At 51.1% G+C, this 25,109-nt stretch overlaps 2 protein-coding genes across 3 annotated transcripts in view; both read left to right on the top strand.

Moving 5' to 3' along the window:
* The window catches only part of Atp2a3 (ATPase sarcoplasmic/endoplasmic reticulum Ca2+ transporting 3), a 32,287-nt gene extending 29,062 nt beyond the window's left edge, over positions 1 to 3,225 (top strand). For both annotated transcript variants that reach the window (XM_028787294.1, XM_028787293.1), the window contains one exon: positions 1,820 to 3,225. In XM_028787294.1, the coding sequence (XP_028643127.1) occupies positions 1,820 to 1,839 (20 nt within the window). In that variant the 3' untranslated portion in view covers positions 1,840 to 3,225. The remainder of the gene's footprint in view (positions 1 to 1,819) is intronic.
* A 5,782-nt stretch (positions 3,226 to 9,007) lies between these two features.
* P2rx1 (purinergic receptor P2X 1) lies at positions 9,008 to 24,722 on the top strand. The gene is made up of 12 exons (XM_028787234.1): positions 9,008 to 9,431; positions 17,425 to 17,581; positions 17,817 to 17,888; positions 18,248 to 18,317; positions 18,489 to 18,585; positions 18,904 to 18,984; positions 19,222 to 19,363; positions 21,800 to 21,927; positions 22,261 to 22,351; positions 22,701 to 22,766; positions 23,331 to 23,432; positions 23,575 to 24,722. The coding sequence occupies exons 1-12, from the start codon at positions 9,295 to 9,297 to the stop codon at positions 23,638 to 23,640; spliced, it is 1,209 nt and encodes a 402-aa protein (XP_028643067.1). The 5' UTR covers positions 9,008 to 9,294; the 3' UTR covers positions 23,641 to 24,722.
* The last annotated feature ends 387 nt before the right edge of the window (positions 24,723 to 25,109 follow it).

The raw sequence follows: 25,109 nt of genomic DNA, 5'->3' as shown, positions 1-25,109 counted from the left end.
GTAACCAAATCTACGGAATACTGGAAAAAAATTTGTCTTTTTAGAAAATGCCTCAGTGAGCCTCTCCCTCTTCTCTGGAGAGGTCTGAAGAGGGAATGGCTAGATTTCCAGAGCCTACGAAGGGGCTGAGGGCAGCTGAACTAGGCCATTCAGCTCCATATATGGTTCTCTCGGGCTCATCATTGGTGGACCCTGGGAAAGGCCTGGAGGAAGTGAGTACGACATTGGAGCCTCAGAGTTTCATCTCTGGACAGACAGCACAGGAGGGTCCCCCAGGAAGCCCCTCCCTCCACACTCAGCCTACAGACAAACTCCCTTTCAAAGCATGGCCTCCAGAAGCCATCTGAAGGATGTTTTGTCCTCCTTGAGAGACGGCACTCATCCCTGGTGACCACAGCAACCAAGGAGCTCAGCACATTTTCTTGAGGAAATTTAAAAATGAAAAATTTGTCCCCATGGCTAAAATGTCTCATTCCCTTGGGGGAGCCTTGTGTCTGGGATACAAATCCACACTGAATTCCTGGGCTCAACAGGAGGAAGGATGCCCAGTTGGTGCTAAGGGAAATTACTAGAAGATTCTAGATTAATGCAGATTACGTGGGTAGGGTAGAACCTGGCAGGGTGGAGGCTGAGGTGTCTGTAATAGAGCTGGTATCTGTAAGGGGAAACCCAGAGGACTCTGAAGCCCAAAACACCAAGACAAGGTCCTGGATACTCTCAGGGAGTAGGGACCACAAAAAGTGTGTAAGCATGGGGTGGGGGCTGAAGAGATTGTGAGGCCTGAGAGAAACCAAATCCCAGCCCAGGGTGAATTGGCCCCAAGCCACACCTTTACCAACCTTCTTGACCCGACATGGTGACCACCATGGTCCTGGAGAAGTTTGACTTGAAAGGGAGTGAGCACAGGTCTTCAGGAGGAACCTGGGCTGGACACCTGTGGCTGCCCCTGGGGAGTTATGTGCTTGCTGGAAGTCCAGACAGCTCTGCCTTGGGCCGGCAGGCGGCCGAAATCCCTTGGGCCTCCTAAAGCTGGACAGGGCGGGGGTGAGAGAGGGGACCCTTTACGTTCCCAAGCCAGCTCAGTGGCCTTTTAGGGAAGTTTTACTGAGGCCCGACGCCTGTGATTTCTCTATGATTTACGAGGATATGTCCTGGGGAGAATTGTGGATGTAGGGTCAGCTCTGGGACTAGGGGTCCTCTCTCTCCACACTTGGCGCTCTTCAGGTGTGACTGAGTGGCTGTCAGGAGGCCTGTAGGCTGGGATGGAGAAGCTGAGAGGGATGGATCTGGGAGAGTACAAGGTACAGGGTGGACCCAGAATTCGTTTAAGGACACAGGAGCCATGAAAAGGAGAGTGGGGCCAGATTGAGGGGGTTTGTTTGTACGATGCCAGCATCAGAAGGGAGGTGGTTAGGCGAGATGGACTGAGGTGGGTCCTTAGACCCTGTACGGGCTGCAAAGGTGAAGATCAGCTTGAGTGTGTTCAGTTGAAATCAGACCACATGTGGGATGGAGAGGAGGCAAGGAGGACTCCCTGCTTGTGGCCCTAACAGTGATGGGGGACACTTCCCAAACAGAAATATGAGAGTTTTCTCTGGGAATATTAAAAGGACATAGAGAAAGCAGCTGGATTCCTGGGGGCTGTGGGTCAGGAGTGCCATTGAGGCTGCAGATAGGTCATGTATAGAAGGTTCCAGGCCCTAGAAAGTGGGGGAGGGTAAGAGGCAGAAACAGAGCTGAAGGGGGCAATCTAGAATATCTCACTCCTTGTCTTAATATGATTCTCAATTTTTTGTGTGTGTGGTTTTTTTTCCTCCAGAAAAAAAAGACCTGAAGTAAATCCTGGGAGCAGACGGGCGTCTCCAGTGTGGCCCTGGGACTGATAGTGTCCAGGCATTTGTCCTGTTCCCACCCCTCCCTCCACACTCAGCCACCTGTCTCCTGGACCCTGCTGAACATAGCAGGCTTGAAACAAAAATGGCCACCTCTAGGTCCGGTTCCAGGTTCCTGTCTCCATTGCTGTCCCTCCCTACTGCTCTGGCCCAGAAGTTGAGTCCAGGAGAGGAGGCTAAGAAGCCAGAGCTGGCTGCAGGGCCACCACACACTCCCCCACAGCTCTGCAACCTTTCCCCTGCTTGGAGGCTGGCGGCGTTTGCTCGGTACCCAGTGCCTCTGCCCTGATGGAGGACTCATGGGGGCCTTCTTATTGAACTCTGACCTCTTACTTAGTTTGGGTCTGGAGCCTGGTCAGCTATGGGTGGGAGGAGTCCGAGGGGACCATCTGGGTCCAGCTGTGAACATGAGGAGGGGCAGCCCCTTCCACTTGGCTGAGCTTCCACCAAGTCCACTCCTGTGTCTGTTTATACATGTGCCCCCACAGGGGGTTGAAGGATCACAGACAAATAGGAACATAAGAAGCAGGGGACGGGCCTGGACAAGGACTCTCTTTCCCAGGTGTCAGCCTGCGCTGGCTGGCCCGGCTCGGCCCTGTCCTCACCTTGAGGCTCATTCACTTGGCTCAGGTTGACTCATGGTATCCTAACTTTACTGTCCATGCCCCTGGTGCCTGAGACTCCAGGCACCCCTGGGTCCATGTCAGCTTCTCCTGCCACCCAGCCTGGTGTGATACCATGTCACTTGCTGCAGGGCTGGGTGATTCTAAATCTCCTGGACCTCTGGCATTACTCTTTGCCCCTCCCCTCCTAGCATACATTTTTGAGTCAGAGAGATGTCACTAGGGAAGTAACTCCACAAGGGACTTCCTCCCCTACCTCCCCACTGACAGATAGCATCTCGTGTGGAGGGGGGGTCTATCAGATGAGCTTATATTGGTGTTCTTTGGGTTCTCTTCTTTTGCTCTTAACTCTGCTGTTGCTTCTTTGACAAAAGCTCCCTAAGTGTCACGGGAAACAGAGTAAGTGCCTGTCAGAGTGACTTAGCTCTCCCTTGAGTGTGTATAATATGATTATTTTCTATGTAAATCAAGATTCACATCACTGTCCTGACCCCCGGTAACAAAAGCCCCCTCAGCCTACCTTGCAGACAGATGAACTTAGTGTTTGCTTCGTGCACTCTCCTGCACACCCTGCCTCCCCTCTGGCAGGCTCTGGAGGGGCCTCGGAGAGAAATACACTTTGGAGGGATGGCTTGGCAGGAGCAGAGCTCTGTGCCCACGTGCTGTTGGTTTCTAGTGGAGAAATAAAGGTGCGTGTCTGAGGGACTGGAGCTTGTCGTGTATCTCTTCTGAACCCCTGGGCCCCTAGATCTGTGGTTACAGGGGTGGGGGGAGTGGGTGTCTACCTGGAACTAGCAAAGCTAAAAGTCTGGGATCCCACCCCAAAGCCAAGTCCATCTCTTACTCAAAGATAGGGCTTTGAGAAACACTAAGTTGGAATCTTAAGACCGGAACCACACCCCAGTAGCAGAAGTAGGGTAAGCCTGAGCAGCCTGCTTATTGCTCTGCTGTTGGCAGTTTAAAAGCAGCGCTCAATAGTTTAATCACATACTTTATGATTAACATGTCACCTCAAAGGAAAAGGAGCTGGGGATGGGATGAGACAGCTAAGCCTGGAGCCTGCATCCCAGGACCCCCTTGTCCCTCAGAGTCCCTGGCAAATACCTGCTGGCAATTCTGTGATTCTCACTAGGGGTTTCTCTCTTGCTATGCTTTTATCCCTTGTCCCTAGCAATCTTTCCCATTTCCAGTCCTATGACCACCTCAAAGGTGTCTACCCCTTCCTTACCATTTTCCTCAGCTCCTGCCACCCAGGCATCTCTCTGTGATGGTGCTTAATATGACCCAGCCTCCTCAGGTGGTCCTGGGAGACAGCCGTGAGAAGAGACTAGCCGTGTTTCTGAAGAGAAGGCTCACCATGAAGGTTTAGCATCTAATCCTCTACCTACCATCCTGGGATGGAAACCTGGATACCCAGTCCCTGAAACACAGGGAAAGAGGCAGGGCTGACAATACATCTGCAGAGCCCATTGCAAAGTGAAAACCCAGAGCCCCCAAACTTAGTCACTGAGTTGGGCTGCTCTCTAGTTAGTAAGATCAAACAGCCCAACAGCCCAAGGTGTTACTGGGCTGGAAGAGAAATCAGAGGTAGAACATTTTAAAGCCATAGGGTTGTGAGAAAGAAGAAAGCCAGAGTTCCAGTGCCAAATGTAGAGATTGTCTATGTATGTGTCTGGTATGTTATCTAAGACACACACCCATGAAGCTAATTGTGACAGAGGAGATATAACTCACACCCCGAGGAACTCCCAAGGATTTATTTTTCCAGTAGGATGGCTAGAAATATTCTTAGTTACAAGATATCTCTAAGTTCTCTCAAATATAAACCCTGTACTCCTAGGGTCTTAAATGAGCCCCATGAGATGGGCACAGATAGCAAGGACTGACAAATGAGGAACCTATGGGCCAATCTTTCTGGCTTTCATCATAATGATAGATTGCAGAGATGAGATAGTCTAAGCCTAAGGGAACTTGTAGAAGAGGTGTGTGGCTGCAGCTTCCCCAGCAACTTCTGGAGCATAGTGGCCTGGTCCATTTTGCCTCCACCCGCACCAGGGCCTGCCCAAATCCATCTCTGTCCAGCACACAGCATGGCATCTACAGCCCAAGGCAAGGCAGCCAAGGTAAACAGAGAGGTTTCCTCACCTCGCCCAGGAGGGAATTCCCAGGCAATCCCAGCATACTCCTTTCTGGCTCCAAGGTGGCAACTGCCAAGATGCTCCTGGGTCTCCTTGCTTTTCTGGAAACCAGAACGTTGTGCTCTCTAGGCCCCCTCTGCAAGGGGAGGGGGCATAGTGGGGCTGTGTTACAAGACTTGGAAAATCAAAATGGAAGGCAGAGCCAAGAATGGAACACTAGCATCCAGAATCTGATCTCAACAGGCTACTGTCTGTTACAGGACTGCGGGCATCTTCAGATGGATCAACACATACAGCTACGTAGAAAGTTTAAAATCATGATGATAAACCAGCCTTGGCAGTGAATCTCAGCACTAGAGAGGCTGGGGCAGGAGAGTTGCAGCAGAGGTCTGGGCCATCCTGGGCTACCAAGTGAAATTTTGTCTCAAATAAATGAAATATCATTGTGTTGGTTGAAAGAGGCCAGATACTAATAGAGCCGTGTGCTTGCACCTCTCTAAAGTACCACAAAAGGCAGAATAAATATAAATTACAGCAGATCAGTGATCGCTAGGCCTAGGTACTAGGGAAAGAGTGACTGCAAAGAGGCAGGAGGAGCCAGGCGTGATGGCACAGGCTTTTAATCCCAGCACCAAGACAGGCGGACCTCTGAGTTTGAGGCTAGCCAGGTCTATAGGGTGAGTTCCAGAACTGAGAGACCCTATCTAGAAAAACCAAAGTGTGAGGGATCAGGAAGGAACCTTCTAGAACTGTGGGCAAGAGAGCAGCACATGCATTTGTCAGAACTCATGAAACTGTCAAAAGCTATAAGAGGTGAATTCCACTTGAACTTCGTTTGATTTAAAGAAAAAAGAAAGCGTAGCTTGCCTGAGCTAGAGGCAAAGCTTGCCTGGCATGTACAACACCTGGGGCTTGATTGCCATCTCTGCAGACACCGGACTTGGCGGTACATGTCGTAATCCCAGCACATGAGAAATGGAGGCAGAAGGATCCAAAGTTCAAGGTCAGTCCCCAATGCACGGTCAGCCTGGGATGCATGAGACTTTACCTTAAATAAACAAGAAAGAGCCATAGAAACAGTCAAGTGAACCTGTGCTGCCCACGGCAGAGGGGTGGCAACCTTGAGAACTGACCAAGAAACAAGTCTCTTCAGTGAGCGGTTAGTGTTGGGGACAGGGACCTATGTCAGCCAGAAGCCCCTTATGACTGGACAGAAAAGGTCTGTGGATAAAGATACAGAAAGAATGGAGGTGGACCAGCAGACCATGATGCCTTGGGCACTGAAAGACAGGCGCCAGCCTGGTCACGGCCCACAGTGGGAGAGAAGAGGTCTGGAAAATTCAGACAATGGGGAGAAGCCAGGCCTGGGGACATGGCTGGTACCCAGCCTTCTCCATAGACCTCCCCTTGACAATTAGATCAACAGCTCTGTTCCAACAGCATTAGAGGGGCAGGAGCTGGGGGTGACTCCCTGAGGACACCAGGGCAGGCTCTTACGGTGTGGGAGTTGGACTGCCAGGGACCCTGAATGGCTAAGGAAACAAGTGGGAACATATGCCACTCACCCTGTTGAGGACTCAGGCTGCCCTCCGGGCCTGGGCAGTGGCTCCAGGATGGGCACTGACCCCCTCCATACCCACACGGCCACTAAATTTAGCCAAGCAGGGGAGGCTGTCCTGGGGCCGAGTCGTTGGCAGCAGGGCCATGTCTCCCTACAAGGCCCGGCCCAGAACCGGAGCTGGCTACCGGGGCCTTTGGGCTTATAAGGCAGGCCTGGCAGATCTCCAGTGTTGGAGTCTTTGGGTGGGACCTGAGCCAAGCCCTTAGACTTTGGGGAGCCTCTCTTCCAGCCACAAGCAAACTCAAGAACTTCTTGTTCCATGACCTTTGACCAGGTGTTCAACTTCCAGAGCCTTGGTTTCTGCATCTGCATAATGGGCATTCTAGCATCCGTTTTACAGGGCCATAGTAAAGGAAGGCGACTGAACTCCATTGTGCGGAATTCTGACATGTGTTCTCTCTACCTGTACTAACAAAACCTAGGGCCAACAAGATGTCTGTCCTTAAGAGTGAACCAGTGCAAGAGAGATCGTGTGTGTGTGTGTGTGTGTGACATGTGCACATCTGGAGGTGTGTGCATATGGAGGGGTGTGTCTATACGGAGGTCACGGGTCAATATCAGTTGTCTTCCTCAATGGCTTCCACCTTATTTTTTTTGAAACAGGTGTTTTTAGTGACCCTAGGGCACATTTGAGCTTGGCTGGCTGGCACATGAGCTCCAGGCAACTGCTTATCTCTACCAGTCCAGCACTGGGTTACATATGCATGCTGCTGAGCCCCCTGTGAGTGCTGGGGAGCCAGACTTGGTTCCCCCCCCCACCCCCATGCTTGCACCCGCTGAGCCATGCAGTTGGCCTGCTTCTGCAGGGTTATTATCAAGAAAAGAAAGTTGTGCCTTTAGTCCCACCTTGAGTCTTTCAGTGCCTTCAGGTGGTCCTCTCTGCCATGCTTCCTGAGGGCAGGGCTGATGCCCAGACGCGGGCCTTAGGGTCTATCCAACTAGCTATAAAAATGTCTTCTTGGGGATGGAGTGAGAAGGGTGAGGAAGGGGAAAGAGCAGGAGGTGGAAAATGAAAAGGAAAAGGAAAAGGAAAGGGGATGAGAAGAAAGAAGAAAAGGAGGAAGAAAGAGAAGAGGAGAGAAGAGAAGAGGAGGGGAGGGGAGGAGAGGGGAGGGGAGGGGAAAGAAGAGAAGAGGAGGGGAAGGGAGGGGAGGGAAGAGGAGGGGAGGGAAGGGAAGGGAAGAGGAGGGGAGGGGAGGGAAGGGAGGAGGTGAAGTGGGGGAGGAAGACAAGGAGTATGGGAGAGGGCGGCTGTGGCTCGAAGCAGCATACTGGACAATGGCTGCCTCCTCTTCCTTTCTTCTCTCCATCCCTCTCTCTTCTCCCGCAATTGGAACTAGTCCCTCTCTAGAATATGGCATGAATACCATCGGGGAGGACACAGAGATGGCTCAGTCTTAGCACTCACCCACTCCTATCACAAATGGTTCATCTCTGGGCCTCCTGCCCCAACAGCTGAACATGAAGTCAGCTGGGAGAGGGACATGCCCTTTTGTTTGGGGTCAAGGCAAGGTCAAGGAGCCTGCTGAAGCTCTGGCTCCTTAGGAAAAAAAAGGGAAGGATGTGGTTCCCACCACCCTGGACAGTGGCGTCAGACAGTTGAGAGAGTTCCTACTGGAATGTCAGTGTGTGTGTGTGTGTGTGTGTGTGTGTGTGTGTGTGTGTGTGTGTGTTCAATCCAAGAGATTGGGACTGGTCCTGGGTGCTAGGAGGGGACATCCAGAAAGCAGCTCAGTTTGGACAAGTGCTCGGTGCCTTGCCCAGGGCGATTTGCACTCTGCCAGTAGCTCATGAGGAAGAAGATTCCTTATCAGAACTCAGTGTGGGTTGGCTTGGCCTGGAGTGCAGGGCAGTGATGGCTACCAAAGAGACCTGTACTTCAGGCTGATTCTTCCAGTAGGCCAGGGTGAGATTGTTTCCCTCTGTCTCTAGGTGTACAGTGTGAGCCAACCTGATCTGGTTCTTGAGACGCATATGCTCAGGTTCTGGGTTACTATTGGGGAAGGCAGGGGTTGTACTGGACCTGAACCCCTCATTTAACAATGTATTCTAGATCTCTGTCCCTGGGGTTGCTGGGACCCATCTCCCAAGGGCTTCACTCTATGGGGAAAGTGTTATGTTGTCCTACTTTACAAGAAGCAGACAATCTCCTCAAGCCCTCAACAAGAGACACAACTGCCTAATATTAGGAGTTCCCAGCTGGGTCTTAGAACTCTCTAGGGATAGGTGACCCTAGTCTCATCTGGATGTCTACCTCCCTGTCTGTTCTGGTGGCAAGGATGGAATGGGAGTGGTGTCAGAAGGTACAGTCAAGCAGATCAGACAGTGGGAGAATAAGGCTGCAGATAGAAATGTCAGCCTGAGGCTGAAGTTAACGGGTATAGGCCAGGCTTGGATTTGAAGGGGCTGATGAATAGAGAGCATCCAAGGGCAGCTCTAGGATAGAGGACTTGACATCCACTTCTGCCCATCTCCCTACAGCTCCCCAGGTCTGAGCAGTATACTCTGAGACTGTGAGGGTGGGGATGGAAGTAGGGCTTTGAGGGATTTCATCCCAAGTCCTGGCCAGACCCTCCAGTTCTGCCCTGTCAGGTTCCTGGAGTGGGGGTAGCCAGTAGCTTTATCTCTGGCCCTGTGGCTGGTGGCCATGGTGGTTTCCGGACAGCAGCTCCTGTTTCCGGAGGCCCAGCAGGGCTCAGGCGGAGCCTAGAGGGGTAGTGGGGCTGGGCCTGGGTGGCCTCACTGGCTCCGCCTCTGTCTATCTTTGGGAATTTATTTCACGGGCACCACTGGCCGGTACTCCACTGCCTGCCAGCAGCCAAAAGCTGTTCTGATCACCCTGGGTTTTTCCTCCCAACCCAGACCTCACTAGCTAAACCCCCAACTCTGGCCCTACCTGGCCTGTTCTGTTCTTAAGGGGCCAGGAAGGCCCCCAGTCACTCTACTAATACCGTTGTAGATACGGATGCTGGCCTGCCTTTGACCACAGAGGCCGCGTGTGGCCTCATCTCTGGCCCACCATGGCTCGGAGGCTGCAGGATGAGCTGTCAGCCTTCTTCTTTGAGTATGACACTCCACGGATGGTGCTGGTACGAAACAAGAAGGTGGGAGTCATTTTCCGTCTGATCCAGTTGGTGGTTCTGGTCTACGTCATTGGGTGAGTCTAAGCCCCCTCCCACCACCTTTGGGCACCAGTCCTCTTCATGTGCCAGTCCTCAGAGCTCTGGGGTACTGAGGAACCCCTCATCTCTCTATGTACTGGAAAGCTCTCCTGGTGAGCCTCCATGCTATTAAGAAGGAATAGGCCCTGTAAACCTACTGTCAAGACGGAGACACCAACACAGGATAGGACACACTATTCTAGGTGCATGGTGACCAAGGGGCAACGCTATTGTGGGTCCTGAGGAAGTGACATTGTAAATGGTCCTTTCTAGTGAGTGAGTGGTACTCCCTGCAAGGGTCCCTTTCACCTCCAGCTTCCCATATGCAACTGAGACAAAGCAACACCACATTTTACTAGCCAGAAGATAGGCTCTGTTCTTGTCTCACCAGTCTGAACGAAGGACAACCTGGGATATCTGGGCCCCTGGAGACTAAAAGACAGTTGGATTCTGAACACTCAGCATCTTGATGGAGGCACGGAAGTAGTCTCCATTCCCAAGTGTGACATCTCCTTCCCTGACACAGGGTCAGAGCAGCACAGGTCTACCTCAGCCAGCTGGCTAGCCTGGGAACCATGTGAAGGCTATATTTTAAAGTCCAGTCTGGTTGTCCTGGAAGCCAACAGATCAGACAGGATCTAACATGTGCATATGTGTTGTGTGGGCTAACATGATGTTCTATGACTGCCCATGTCCTATATGTTTAACCATGTACCAATGGCTTTATATACCTATATTGGATGTGCAAGAATATATACAGCTGTCTCCATCTGCCCTGGGTCTGAGGTAGCTGGATACTAGAAGTGTCACATGTCAGGGGCATCATGTTTACTCAAATCAGGCTTAAAAGAGCCCCTAGAGGCCCTGGGGTCACTAAAAGGGAGGGTCCTAATGGGAGCCTGAAAACACCCATCACCCCTGCCTGACTGCTGTGTGGTTCTGAGGGCGCTACACATTCCCATTTGCGGGGGACTGGGACTAAGGGCCCAAAGAGCTACTTTTGTGGTACTAACCTCTTGGGCATGTCTAGTTCCCAGAACAGCCTTTCTTCTGTTCACTGGACCCCCTGCATCAGAGCTGGTCAGATGCAGCCAAGGCCAGGATCCTTCAGCTGCATTTCGGGCTCTGTCTCCCTCTTGGTCACAAATCAATTTGGTTAAGCTTAGGAGGAAAACTAAGGCCCAGAGAGGAGCCCTGGAATTTCTAGGTCACAAGGCAAATCAGCCCTGGGCCTTCGCTCTGCCTCCTCACTTCCCACCCCCACGAGGTTTCTAGGAAACTTTCTGACGGGCACCAATAGCCACATGCTGAGCACAAGAAGAGTGTAAACATCCGCCATTAATTATTTTCTAGTTCCTCCAGGAAGGAGAAGTCACTACTCAAGCTTAGCCTGTTTCTCACTTGAGGAGACCAAAATGGATGTTCCTTATCAGGCCCCAGGGGCTCTCTACTGTGTTTTCAGAACTGTGGCTATGAGCAGTGCGTGGCTGTCACAGTGACAGAACAGAAGGGATGGTCTCCCTGTCCCAGCCCTGCTGCAAGATGAGTCCCTACTGCCCCTCAGCCCTGATCCATACCTCCCATGACAGCAACCTCACCCCATCCCTCTTTTTTTTCTTCTGGCCTGAGATGGTCTATCAGTTTATAATGGATGTAGCTCTTGTTGGTGTGGGGGTGGGAATATCAGATGTGAGGGATGCAACTATTCTCACTAAGATGCCCAGTTCACACAGCAGAGTCAAAGGCAAGGTCTTCAGCTCACCAAACTCAGGCTTCCTTGTACACCGGGGCACTTACTAGCTCCTGCTATGGCACTTACTGTCTCTGTCGCCCTCATCTGGCTACTCCCTGATGCTACACTGAATACCAGTTCTCAAGCCTCAGTTCTCCCATTGTTACATAGGACAGCGATTGGAGAAGACCGCACCAGAAAGTCAGTCTCTGGGCACCAGACACAGTGAAGCCCACACTGGAGATGGGCAGCATAGAGGTGGAGAGGGACACAAAGTCAAGCACTGGAACACAGTTCTAATGAAAGAGGCCTTGAGACAGCCAGGCAGGCAGGCAGGCAGGCAGACAGACAGATAGACAGACTGAGGCTGAGATGCCAAGACCTGGAATAGGCTCAGATGAAAGCTTAGGCTTTGGTCTCTATTGGTCATGTCCTTCTCTGTAAATTCAAGGCAAGTAGGGGAAGAAGCTCTGAAGAGCCTCTGCTGGTCTGGATTAACGTGGTGTCACAGGCAGAATGCTCCAGTTGCAGGGATTGGGCTATGAGACAGACTGGTCTAGCCCCTCCTGCTGGAAAGCAGAGGGGGCACGGGGTAAAAACTTTTGTTAGGTGGGTTTAGTGGTCTAGACTGGCCAGGTATGGAAGTACACACGGTTAACCCTGGCCAGACAGAAGTCGGTGGATCTCTGTGAGCTTGAGGCAAGCTAGATCTACAGAGTGAGTTCTAAGACTCACTATGTATGGGATGATGCTGTCTCAAATCAAGTAAACCTCACAAGTATGTTGTTCCTATTATTCACAGGGTTGTATAATTCCCACTCCTAATTACATTTCTATCACTCAAAAAATCCACACACACACACACACACACACACACACACACCTTCTCCTCAATGCTTGCCTATTCTGGGCATTTCCTATAAATAGAACCACATGCCGTGTGCCGTTTTGTATCTGGCTTCTTTTTCTTGCTGTGTTGGTTGTGACATGTACCAGTAACCCAAAGCTTTTTATGGCTAAATAATATTCCCTGTGTTGATTCATCATGTCTTGTTTATTAGAGTATCTGTGGTTAGACATTTTAGGCTGCTTCCACTTTTGGGCTCCTAGAAGCAATGCTACCCTGAGTTATTTGTGGACCAGTACTTTGATGGATATGTTTTCTTCCTCTAAGGTATACATCTAGTAGTGGCATCAGGTCAAGTGAAGTCCCATATTTAAAGTTTTGAGGAACTTTAGAGTTGTTTTCCAGTCATTCTCATTGCATCAGAGATGCCTATGGGATATCTGGTATGGAGTGTGAATGTGGATCCCCAAGTATATTAATTACTTCTGTTGTAGCTGAGACAGAGTGCCTGACAAGAGCAGCTGAAAGTGGAAGGGGTTTATTTTGGCTCATGGTTTGAGGATACAGTCGATCTTGAGGGTGAAGGCATGGTGGAGGTAACTCTGGCTGTGGTGGCAGGAACTGGGATGGCCAGTCTCCCCAGCCCTTAGTAAGGAAGCAGGGAGAATGCTGGCTTGCTTTCCCCTTTGTATTCAGCCCACAGCGTGGTGCTGCCCACATTTGGGGTGGGCATTCCCTGCTAAGTTAAACCCTCCTCACTGGAGGTAGCTCAGTTGCAATAGTATTTGTATAGCGTGCAGAAAGCTCTGGATTGCATCCCCAGTTCATATAAAGGTGGGTAGAGGCCCATCCCAGTGGTCCCAGTACTCTGCAGGTGGAGGCAGGAGCTCAAGGTCATCCTCAGCTACACAGAGAGTTTGAGGCCAAGCAAGGATGTTTGAAACTTTGTTTCAAATGGTCCAAACAACAAAGCAAACTTCCTCAGCCAAGTTCTCAGGACAGAGACAGAATGAGGTCCAGTTCTTTGCCAGTATACAACAAGAATGACCCAGATGGCCTAGTTCCCAAAAGAGCTTGTATTCCCCCATGAGACCTCATGATCTTGGTCCCCACTGGCTTCATTTCTCTTGTCATCCTTGTCTTCTAAATTCCCACCAGAATGGCCTATTAAACTCTTCTTACAGCGTCTAAGGGCTTCTCTAAACTCTTCCACAGATCAGTTTCAAAGGCCTAAGTTATACACACATGGTCAGCCTTATCTAAGCAATGGCCCTATTCCGCAGTACCTAGATCTGTACTAGAAAAAGTCCTCTATAGGAACAACACTGACAGAATGTATATGTGGCATAGAAGGGGAGTCGCTAGATAGTCTTATACAAGGGCCGTGGGCCAGGTAGCTTGACCACAGCTCTCTGCATGCTGGAGAGACTGAGAGCCTGGTAGCTGATCAGTCCATGAAGGTAGATACCTCAGGAGTCCCAATATGGAGCTGGGGGCCTGGAAGATTCCTGGGGAGTCACTAGTTCTCAGCTCACATTGGAAGACCAAAGAAGGTAGGGCCCAGTGTCAGCGGAGGATGTCAGCTGCAGCAATAGCATACACTCTAGGAGGAAGTGAAGGCAGACAGGCCACACTGCTTTTTCTCTGACTTCTTTACCTCTGGGCCTGTTGGAAGGTACTGGTCACTCTGAGTTAGCTTGCCCTCTCCGTTAACCCTCTGTGGGCAGGTCCTGAGGTGAGTCCACTAGATGACTCCCGCATAAGGACAGACACCAGCACAAAGCACCCATAGATACAGACGTCTGTGTAGACTTCTTGACGGCAGGCTCTTGGATCTTGCTCACTTCTGTGGTTTTAGTGTCAAGAACAGTGCCTGGCCCAGAAGACGGGCCATATACATGTTTATTGAATGACTAACTAGATGCGTGAGGCTTAATTGTAAGGGCAGAGCACAGAAACTGGGGTAGATCTTGAGACAAGTGTACCTGCAGCAGCTCACTCAGAGTTCTGCCCTGGGCTGACAATGGAGGCCTCGGGAATGGGAAGGATCTGATGAGAAAGTATCATTTTCATGTGTCCATGGCATGCTAGGTACTTTTCTAATTTACTTAGAGATTTCGAAGAACTCTCTCCAGGAAATTACTTAGATGTTTTCGTCTTTGTGGGTCCGGCTCGAGTATACAGCCTCGTCAAGGATTTGCCGAGCGGGCATTACCTTTGAGGGAGGGCATCCTCTATTTTACTGAGAAGGCTGGGGGCTCAGAGAGTTTAGCCTCTAGCTTGAAGCCATACATCTGGCATGTCTAATTCATGGGCCACTTCACTGTGTGTCTTCGTCCCAGAGACCTTTTGAAAAGGGAGCCCCAGGAGGGCTGGAGAGACTGGCAATAGTCATTCCTGGAATGGGAGGGGCTTCTGAAGAAGGCAGTGTCTTTGACCTCAGACCTCTTTGATGGCTTTTCCAGAGAGGTAACCATAAGGCCAGGCCAAGGCATGGCTTTAGAGGAGATGGCTCAGCAGTTAAGAGTGTGTACTGCTCCTGCAGAGGATCTGAGTTCAGTTCCCAGCACCTATTTCAGGCCGGCAGCTCACACTAACCTGTAATTCTGGCTTATAGGGTTCAATGCCTTGCCTTAGTCTTCATGGTTGTCTATAGTTAAGTGTTTAAATACACACACACACACACACACACAGTTAAAAATAAAATCTTTTAAAAAGACATAGCTTTGGGATGACAGGCCTGTTGCTGGCATGCCAAAGCTGTTATTATCAGAATTGAGGTCACAAATGCCAGATTTGACATTTCCTTTTGACCCCTCCCCCCCCAGACCGGCAGGCAAACACAGCCCAGAAACTGTGTAATTGGTCCCAACTCATAGCTGGAGGCAGGAGAGGAGCTCCTAGAAGACACATCCACACCAGTGCAGTGCCATCCTGGGTGGGAGGTCTCTAGCCTGGGTCTGCTCCTGTTTGATCTCTGACTTTCAGGAGTGGGGCATCCTCAGACTTCAGATTCTCCACCTATTGTGTAATGTGTTGCTATTGGGCAAAGAGAGAAACTGGGGTTCTGAGGATGGAGATGTGAAGGGGGAGACCAGTGGCTTCTCTAGGAAGGATGAGAATGTGCAGCAACCCCCTCGTCCACAGCAGTCCCCTTTAAGCTGCGATTCAGAGCAGAGCCCTGACTGCAGAAAGTGACCATAGGAGGGACGAACCTTTTCTTCCTGAAGGGTTGGCTCCCAGCAGGGCAGCCTGGCAGGCAACCTGGGAAGAACCTAGACCTTTGTTGGAATTCACATGTTGCTATTTGGGGCCTGCAGGGGGCAGCAGTGACCACACTTAGGCTTGGAAGATGGACGTGTTCCAGCGCACGCAGGCTTCTAGACAGGAGAGGATTTAAAGTAGCAGGACAGAGACGTCCAGCTGCTTCCCTGGAACTCAGGATAGGGAAATGACAGTGACTCTGGGACTAAGGCTTGGAGAGTCCTGTCCCCAGAGTAGATGACTCCAAGCTTCTTGTCTAGGTAAGGTAAAGGATGGAGGAGCAGAGCATACACTCGTACAGTCTTCTCCCTGCAGAGGACTATGGGTACATGCTCAGTGAGCAACACACCACCCTAAAGCTACACAGTCTCTTCTAAAGGAAGAGCTTCTCCTCAGATAGAAGTGAGATACAAAATTTCCAGTATAAGCAACAGAAAGGAAACCTAAGCTAGTTCAGACAATGGAAGGGACTTCATTGGTTCATGTTCTAGAAACTCCAGAAAGAAACTCCAGAAACCGGGTTTTTCCCCACGAGGGCTCCAGCAACGAGCCTGGTCCTCTCTGTCTTCTGGTTCCATCCTCAGGCTGGTGCTTTGAGGTGGCAAAAATGGCTGACAGTAATATTGGTCTCCCAGTCACCCTGTTTAGCCATCCAGCACAGAGGAAGAAAATCCTGGTAAAATTTTCCTAGTAAATCTCAGAAAAAAAAAAAAAAAAGAAGAAGAAACCTGGCTTTGCTACTGACACTCCTTTGATAACAGTTAGACTTGTTATCTCTGCCAGAAGGGTGGGACATTGATTGGCAAGCCTTAGTCATGTGCCCATCCCTGAGAGTGAGGTCAGTCCCACTGACCCTCCTTGATTAAACGTGAACCACTCACACAACAATTTGGGGGAGGGGGCCGGATGCTGCAAGGTGGGGTTATGGTTTCTAGCCCCATGCCCTGGCTCCCCGCCACACACTGTTCTCTTCCTCTTTCTAGATAGTAATGGCAACTCACAGCCCTTACTCTAGTGCCAGCTAGCATCCTAAGTAACAACTTCTTCTTCTTCTTCTTCTTCTTCTTCTTCTTCTTCTTCTTCTTCTTCTTCTTCTTCTTCTTCTTTTTCTCCTCCTTCTCCTTCTCCTTCTCCTTCTCCTCTTCCTCCTCCTCCTCCTCTTCCTCCTCCTCCTCCTCCTTTTTTTTGTCACAGGACAACTTTATTGAGTGGTAACATGGTCACACCCAGCAAACATGTGTTCCCTCTCATTCACTCTCACACACACAGTCTCTCTCACACACACACTCAGCCATTGTCACAGTCCAGTCCAGTTCTCAGCCACAGAGGTGAGGAGCCTCCTCGATTCCTAGGATCCAGAAGCAACAGGAGGCCCAGGGGGAGGACAGATTCAGGAGTGGTGGGAGGACGTAGGGGTGCAGAGAGCAGGTGTGGGACCACCCACCAGACAGCTACACGAAGAGTGAGATTCCCCAGCCCTGGTGGCCTCAGCTTGGCTGCATCCCTTCCGAGGAGCCTTCCAAGGTGTGGCAGAACATTCGGGGTTTGGGAAGCGTGGAGTCCCACTCCGTTGAAGTCCTCTCGGAGGGCTGGGGGCTGGAGGGTGAGGCGGGCCAGGGAGGCTGTAGGCTGCGGGGGCTGAAGGGCGAGGCGGGCCAGGGAGGCTGTAGGCTGCCTGAGCAACTTCATTGTGTTAATCCACTTCCCAGACTAGTACTAGTGTTATTCCCGTTTTATAGATGAGGAAGACAAAGAATCTACTCCAAACTTTATGGCACTGAGGAGGCAAAGCTAGTCACCTGAGCAGTCCTCACATTTTGCTGGTAGTTGTGCAGAAAGAACCAGAGTGTTGGGGAGAAGGATTGGGGTCAAGAGCCAGCCAGCTGGCCCTGGCAAACAGCTGTTGGGGAAGGATTAGGAGGGACATAGAGTAGTGGGAAATTAGGCACCGGCCAGCAGGGGGCAGCAGGCAAGGCTGTCTTGGCTCCAGCCTGGGAAACTACTTGTGAACCAGAGACTCAGAAAGTATCCGAGGTGGACAAGAGGATGCCAGAAAAGACAGAGGCTTTCCCAGCCACTTGTGTCCATGGATGTCCTGTCAACAGTGCACAGAACCCTAACTCGCATTTCCCCTGGCCCTCGGCAGGTGGGTGTTTGTCTATGAAAAAGGATACCAGACCTCAAGTGGCCTCATCAGCAGTGTGTCAGTGAAGCTCAAGGGCTTGGCTGTGACCCGGCTCCAGGACATGGGAAAGGAGACTGTCCAGGTCTGGGATGTGGCTGACTATGTCTTCCCAGCACACGTAAGCTACACCGTCCTTCCTCCCATAAGGCCTGGCTGAAGGCTCTCTGAGGGGTCAGTCCAGCTTCCTGCTCTCTGGGCCTCAGTCTCCCTTACTGGGAGACTTCATCATGATATCTTGGGATGTGGTGTCTGCTGGGTGTCATGTGGGCTCCAGCCCCTTCTGGGGCAGTATTTTACCACTTTGGGGCTGTTTTACCAATCCTCTCCATCACCTCTCTGCCCTTCACTTCCAGGGGGACAGCTCCTTTGTAGTTATGACCAATTTCATCATGACCCCTCAGCAGGCTCAAGGCCATTGTGCAGAGGTGAGGACCCCACCCTTCTCCTGGACCCACAGGGGAGCATAATGGAAACTTCTTGGGCCTTGGTGGTAATGTGGGATGAGTTTTCTGATTATGGTTATAATGTAATGTTTGACAGAGAGTCATACAAAATAACCCTCAGACACTGACAGTGCCATTGTTGGGCACTGGGCCCCTCCATCCCAATCTCCACTCCCCTGCAGTGGGCACTGGCACTTGTCAGCTGGGCAGAGACGTAGGATGAAAGTGGGAGGAGGCTGTGAGCAGGGGTCTCCTATAGAATATAAGATTTTGCTCCATGTCTACATGTGGCCCTGGGGGTTAGGAGAGGGTCTGGGGCCAGCAGCTCTCCCATCCCCCAGAACCCAGAAGGTGGCATATGCCAGGATGACAGTGGCTGCACTCCAGGAAAAGCAGAAAGGAAAGCCCAAGGTAAGACTAGCCCCTTCCTCTCACCTTGCTTGTGCCTGCCTCTCTCTTCCCGCACCCCACCAAGCTGCTCTCCACTGAAAGAGTCTACTCAGCTCTCATCCTGGCTTTCATCTACCATGAGGTAGAAGCCCAGAATGGGGTGGGAACCCAGGGGTTCCTGTCTCCCTACAGGTATTCGCACAGGAAAATGTGTGCCCTTCAATGGCACTGTGAAGACATGTGAGATCTTTGGCTGGTGTCCTGTAGAGGTGGATGACAAGATCCCAAGGTAACTGGTGTCGTTTCCTTCAAGGGAGCTAGAGACAGAGTTCAGGCCCACAGACATCTGGATCTGGCAAGAATGGGCTCCTTATACTTCTGATCCCACCCTTCACTCGCCCTAGCCATGTGGCCCAGGCCCAAGAGTCTCCCTGATCTAGGAGCCTGTAAGCCCATCTGCAGCATGGCCACTCCAACCCCACCACAAGTCAGTGTGCTCTGCGGGGGGGCGGGGGTGGGGGGGAGCTCTGTGCTCCTTGCTCCCTGCCAAGCTCTTCAGGGCAAACACTCTTGGGAAAGGGCACTGAGTGAATGCTGTCTTCCCCAGCCCTGCTCGTCTTCACGAGGCTGAGAACTTCACCCTCTTCATCAAAAACAGCATCAGCTTTCCACGCTTCAAGGTCAACAGGTTCGTGGGAAAGGAGGGCAGAGATGCAGGTGGCTTGACACAGCTGCAGCCGCTCTCAGCGCACGTACGGTCTCCCTCCCTCCTGGCTGCTCCCATCCCAGAGGCACAGTGTCAGTGTAGGTCTGCCTCCTGGAGAGCAGACTTCTCTGGAGGAGGGATACTGTATAGCTCCTAGTGCTGAGTGAAGTGAGCAGCCTCCCAGCTGGCACATGGCTGCTACCTATGCCCTCCACACAGGCGCAACCTGGTGGAGGAGGTGAATAACACCTACATGAAGAAATGCCTCTACCACAAGATTCGACACCCGCTGTGCCCAGTCTTCAGCCTTGGCTATGTGGTGCAAGAGTCAGGCCAGGACTTCCGCAGCCTTGCTGAGACGGTATGGATGGGATGGGAGGGAGAGTGCCAGCAAGGAGGGTACAGCTGGGTGTCACAATACGGGCTGCCAGCCCCATTCTGCCTCTCCCTGGCACAGGCCAAGCGTGTGCATGCAACTGTCCCCTAGGACCAGATCTCCTGAGGGTCCTTTGCAGGTCCTCCTGGTCTGAACCTACCATGGAGGAGAAGGTGCTAAGAATGAAGAGACGTGGGCAAACAACGTCACTTGGATGTTCGATGGTCCTTCCTTCCTTCCTTCCTTCCTTCCTTCCTTCCTTCCTTCCTTCCTTCTCTCCTCCCTTCCTTCCTCCCTTCCTTCCTTTTTTTCTGTCCTTCTTTCACTTCTTTTTGTTGTTTTGGGCCAAGGTCTCCCTATGTAGCCTAGGATGGCCTCAAACTCCTAATCCTCCTGCTTCTGCCTTCATAATGAAGACTACAGGTGTATGTCACCACACCCAGTTTATTTTTTAATTATTATTATTATTTTGCTGAGGATGGGCCTCACAATGCTTAGTAGTGTATACCCTAACACTGAGCTGTCCTACAGCCTAAAATCACTGGGACATTTCATTTTTTTGTGTTTTGAGTTTTTTTCTTCATGGTAGGGATGGAACTCAGGGATTCCAGGGATGTTCCCTGGATTCCAAGACCACAGTCCCTTTGTAAGGCTCTCAAAGATACAGCCTGGGTTCAAATCCCACTCTACCTTCCAACTAGACTGTGCCCTCAAATGGGTCTCTTAAGTTCAGCATGTCTGAGAATTGTCACTAGAGATATTAATAGCACCATTCCTTCCAATGGGGGTGTTGTGAGGATCAAGTGAGCATGCACCTGCTAGTTAGCACTTCAGCTCTGCCCTGTTGGGACAATCCCATACACTGTTCTTGCTGGATCCTTCTTGTGCCTGCTTCTGCAGCTGCCTATGTGGACATGGTAACCAGTGTTTTTCCTGTGAGCTCACCAACATGCCCCACTTAAGACACTTGTGTATGGCAGAGGTCTGCAGGTGTTTGCTTTCAAGAACCATATGGGGGTGGAAGCAGACAAGCAATGGTTAACTGTGGATGTGCAAGCATCGGTTTGCCTGACCCAAAGAGCTGTCACACTCTGCAATCCCCTTTTCTAGAACCCACACCTGCCCTCAGCCACTGAGAGGTCTGGCTCTCTGTTCCCACCTCCCTGCTGTGTGGCTCAGCTCCCCGCCCACTTCTCTAATCACCTCTCTGCTCTTGGCCCGAGCCACCCACCTGTCCTGTTCCTTGCCTCCCTTCACTTTCTGAAGTGTTTTTTGCTCAGACTTCACAGGGCCAGTGTAGTTCAAAGGCTGCCTGCTTTGTCTCCCACAGCACTGTGATTTGAGCCAGGAACTGGGGAACAGTGCCGAGTACTGGAAGGCTCTGTCCCCATGGACCTGATAGTCTTAGAGGAGAGAGGTCAATAAGTAGTCACACAGAATATACATATGGCAAGCCAGGTGCTCTAGCACACACCAACAATTCTGACACACAGGAGGCAGAAGCAGGAGGATCACGAGTTCAATGCCAGCCTAGGCTACACAGTAATACCTAGTCTTGAAAAACTAAGGAACTGGAGAGATGGCTCAGTAGTTAAAAACACATGCTGTCCTTCCAGAGAACCAGCACCTATATCAGGTGGTTCACAACCTACCTATAACTTCAGTTTCAGGGAACCCAATGACCTCTTCTGGACTCTGAGGGCACCCACACACATGACAGACATTCACACAGATACATACATGAATAAATTTAAAAAATAACAAAAACCAGTCCACCCACTAAGCAGCTAAAACCAAAAATGGACAAATGGCCTAAAAGCAAACGTGGGTTTTGTTTAGGAAAGAATAACAAGGGACATATTTTAAACTGAGGTGGTAGCCTTCAAGATAAATGGCCAAATAATGAGAAAGAGCCAGATTTGTGGAAGAGGAGCAGGTGCAAAGGCCCTGTAGTGGTAAGAACTTGGTATATTCTAGAAATGATTGGTCAGTGGTGGGAAGTGAGAACAGAGATAGTGACAGAACTCAGTGTCCCTTCTCAAATACAGAATATCTTCTCTGAGGTGGTACAGGTGGGGAACAAGGTGGCCAAATGGGTGGTACTTGGTTGAAAGCCTAACAGTGTGAATTTAGTCCCTGGTCCCACATGGTAGAAGGTGGAAGCTCACCCTTGCAAATTGTCCTCTGACCTCCACAGTCATGATGTATACAGTGTGTATGTATCTACACAGAAAATTAACAGTGTAAAACAATGTTTCAAGGAGAGTGCTGGCACCATCTATAAGACACTTTTCCTTGTTGCTGGTTTTGTTGTTGTTGTTTTGCTTTTTCCTCTTTTAAATTCATGAAGCCATCTTGCCAGTCTGGACAGGAGTTTTAGAATCCTAAAGCCCAGATCTTATGTGCCCGTGTCCCTGGCAGGGCGGGGTGGTTGGTATCACCATCGACTGGGATTGTGACCTGGACTGGCATGTACGGCACTGCAAACCCATCTACCAGTTCCATGGACTGTATGGGGAGAAGAACCTGTCTCCAGGCTTCAACTTCAGGTACCTGACAGGCCCCTGCCTATTTCTGGAATGACATGAGTTGACAGATGTTTCCATAGGGGACCAGAGGACCCTAGATGGCCTCCATCCTGTTTGGGTTGTCAAACAGGAAGCCAGCAGGAAACAAAATCTTAAATGTTTGAGTCCCCAAGCCTGGTCTCTACCCCCTGGAGTTCTGTTTGGTGGGAGTCAAGAAAGGGTTGACTTCAATTTTCCTGGATGGACACCAGCCATTCTCCTTGAGCAATGCTGGAGGGTCCCTTCCTAATGCTCTGGCACCCAATGTGTTTTTGTCACCATCTCCTGCTACCTGTCCCCCACCCCCACCCCCAGATTTGCCAGGCACTTCATGCAGAATGGGACAAACCGTCGTCACCTCTTCAAGGTGTTTGGGATTCACTTTGATATCCTTGTGAATGGCAAGGTAAGTGTCCTATGTGAGGGGTATCTGCTGCTGTTGTTACGCATGATATAAAATGATATTGTCATAGATGATATGATGAAATCTGCTGTTAATGACCATGGGTGCCCTTGGCCAGGCTCTGGGCCACTGCCATGCTCTCCTACCATCTCCTTGGGTCTACGGGAGAAGGGTTAGGATCAAAGCTCAGGTTTACTGACTGCAGCTTGAACTCTGGAGCTGGCTCTCAGGAGAGCCAAAGCCCTGGAGCATTGGTAGCAGGAATAGCGTAGAATTGTGGGAGAAGGGCTTGACCTTTTCTAGCTGGGCCCCTTCTATTGACCTGGCTCTCCCCTGGGCCCTGCCCCACCAGGCTGGGAAGTTTGACATCATCCCTACTATGACAACCATTGGCTCTGGGATTGGAATCTTTGGAGTGGTAAGTACTGGGGAGACATGTTTGCTGGCTGGAGTCTGGCTGCTTCTCTTCTACACTCAGTAGCAGAACCCCAAAACATGACCATAGCTACCTCATGAATGAGACAGTAGCTGCTTTCCCAACCCTAGACCCACGGTGTACCTGGGGAAACTGAGGCGCAGAGGTTTTTTTTTTTGTTTTTTTGTTTTTTTTTTGTTTTTTGGTTTTTCGAGACAGGGTTTCTCTGTGTAGCCCTGGCTGTCCTGGCTATCCTGGAACTCACTCTGTAGACCAGGCTGGCCTTGAACTCAGAAATCTGCCTGCCTCTGCCTCCCAAGTGCTGGATTAAAGGCGTGCGCCACCACTGCCTGGCATGAGGCTCAGTGTTAAGGCAGGAGAGAGGTAGGATGGGCTGACAGGGTTCCAGGAGGGGGCTTCCAGCACTTTATTCTGTCTTCAGGAAACTAGGGTCTAGAGCAGTAGGATTCATCCAGGACCACAGTCAGTGGGGACCACTGTAGGACATGGAAGGTCTGTATCTGCCCCAGATCCCCATTCTCCATCCCTGCCCCTCCATGTCCTCAGGCCACAGTTCTTTGTGATCTCTTACTGCTCCACATCCTGCCTAAGAGGCACTACTACAAGCAGAAGAAGTTCAAGTATGCAGAGAACATGGGGCCTGGGGAGGTAAGTGAACTTCAGCTTCTAGAGCAGTTCCCTTCAAAGACCTCAAGCTCGTGCTCGTGTTGGCAGGTGCTGTCCTGCAGGGCTTGGTGCTGCAGGGCAGTGCTTCTGGGGCCTGACTTCCATTCCCACATTGTATACACAGGGTGAACATGACCCTGCGGCCACCAGCTCCACTCTGGGTCTGCAGGAGAACATGAGGACCTCCTGACCTTAGTCTTGAGCTCCAGACTTGACTCAGTGTGAGGCTTCCGGCAAGGGCTGGTGGCTCTGAGCCAGGGCTGAGGCCATTCCCGGAGGCTTTCCTGCAAGGCAGATACCAGTTCAGATTCTGGTTCAGAGTGGAGACAGGCAAGACATTGGAATTCAAAGCCCTGGGTCCAGTTCCACACTTCCCCTCCTGAGGGATGCCCCCTCCAGTTTCTGCCACTCTGGGTCCATATGGCTGGACTCACACACCTGTACCCTAGCTTTGTGCTTATGGCTCAGGCTGTCACTGTCTACCCCACAGTCTCACCTGCCTGGATCTGGGCTCTTCCACATGCCTAAATCTAGCCACTAGCCAGATGTGTCAGTTTGAACTTAAATTAATCAAAATGTAATAAAAAGATGGCTGGGTTGTACTATTTATGGAGATACTTTTGACCTGTGGCTGCCATACTGAACAGCAAGGGATGTTTTCATTGTAGGAAGTTCCAAAGGAATTCCCTTTGAGGCTCATCAACTGTGAGGGTGCCTGATACACACCCCACCTCCTCCTAAACTTAGGCCACTTTGTAGCCAAGGCTTAAGAATTGCTATCCTAGAGCTTTCTGACTCTTAAGCTCCCAGTCAGCATTGGGCCAGCACCAACTGGCAGGTGTAGGCACTGAGCAGGGTCTCAAACACCCACAGCAAGCAGTGTAGTGTTGTTCTTGTGCCACACAGGGATTCACGAACCCCCATGTGCACACCCCCCTACACATTCAACCCTCCATCCCCACTGTGGGTTGGAACAGCTTGGATGCTGCAGGCACAGACATCTGAACACACCTACACTCCCAGGCAGGGACACATGGTCTCCATACAGTGTCACCCCCATGGGGCGATGTTCCTTCCTGAGGGAGCCACACCAGACCAGCCCTTCTAGCCACTGAACCTTACTCAGCTACCTCAGCTGGAGATGTAACCCTGATGAATCCTGGCCCCTTGCCTGTGGCTCACTCCCAGCTTCCACCGCCTGCCCAGCTTGGCTGGAACATGAGGGCTGAAGAGGCAAGGGTTGAGACACAATAAAAAGAATGAGGACAAATGGCTCTGTTTCTTGCTTTCCTTTCAAGCCTGTCTGAAGTTTGGTGTGCTTGCCTGTGAGATGCACAGCTGTGCTAAGCAGCTGAGATCCCTGAGGGAAAGCTGGTGAGGGATGCCCAGGCCCAGCTGAGCCAGTGAGCCTACAGCAGTCCCTGAGCCCTGTCTCTGCACAGGACAGGGCACCAGCGCTCTGCTGAATGCCGAGGGGCAAGCTGTTCTGGCTGTGTGGGCAGTTAAGTTCACCAGAAACAGCTTTGGGAAACATGGTGTGGGAGGGCCTTGTTGTCGCAGGGATTTGGGGACACTTCCACAGACATGAGGCTTGTAGCTGGAGAGTGGAGAAGGTCACATAGGCACACCCTCCAGCCTGGGCTCACATCCAACCAGAGG

Source organism: Grammomys surdaster, unplaced genomic scaffold (assembly GCF_004785775.1).
Source record: "Grammomys surdaster isolate TR1022 unplaced genomic scaffold, NIH_TR_1.0 125621, whole genome shotgun sequence".
NCBI classification, from domain to species: domain Eukaryota; kingdom Metazoa; phylum Chordata; class Mammalia; order Rodentia; family Muridae; genus Grammomys; species Grammomys surdaster.
This window is presented reverse-complemented; position numbering and strand designations above follow the sequence as displayed.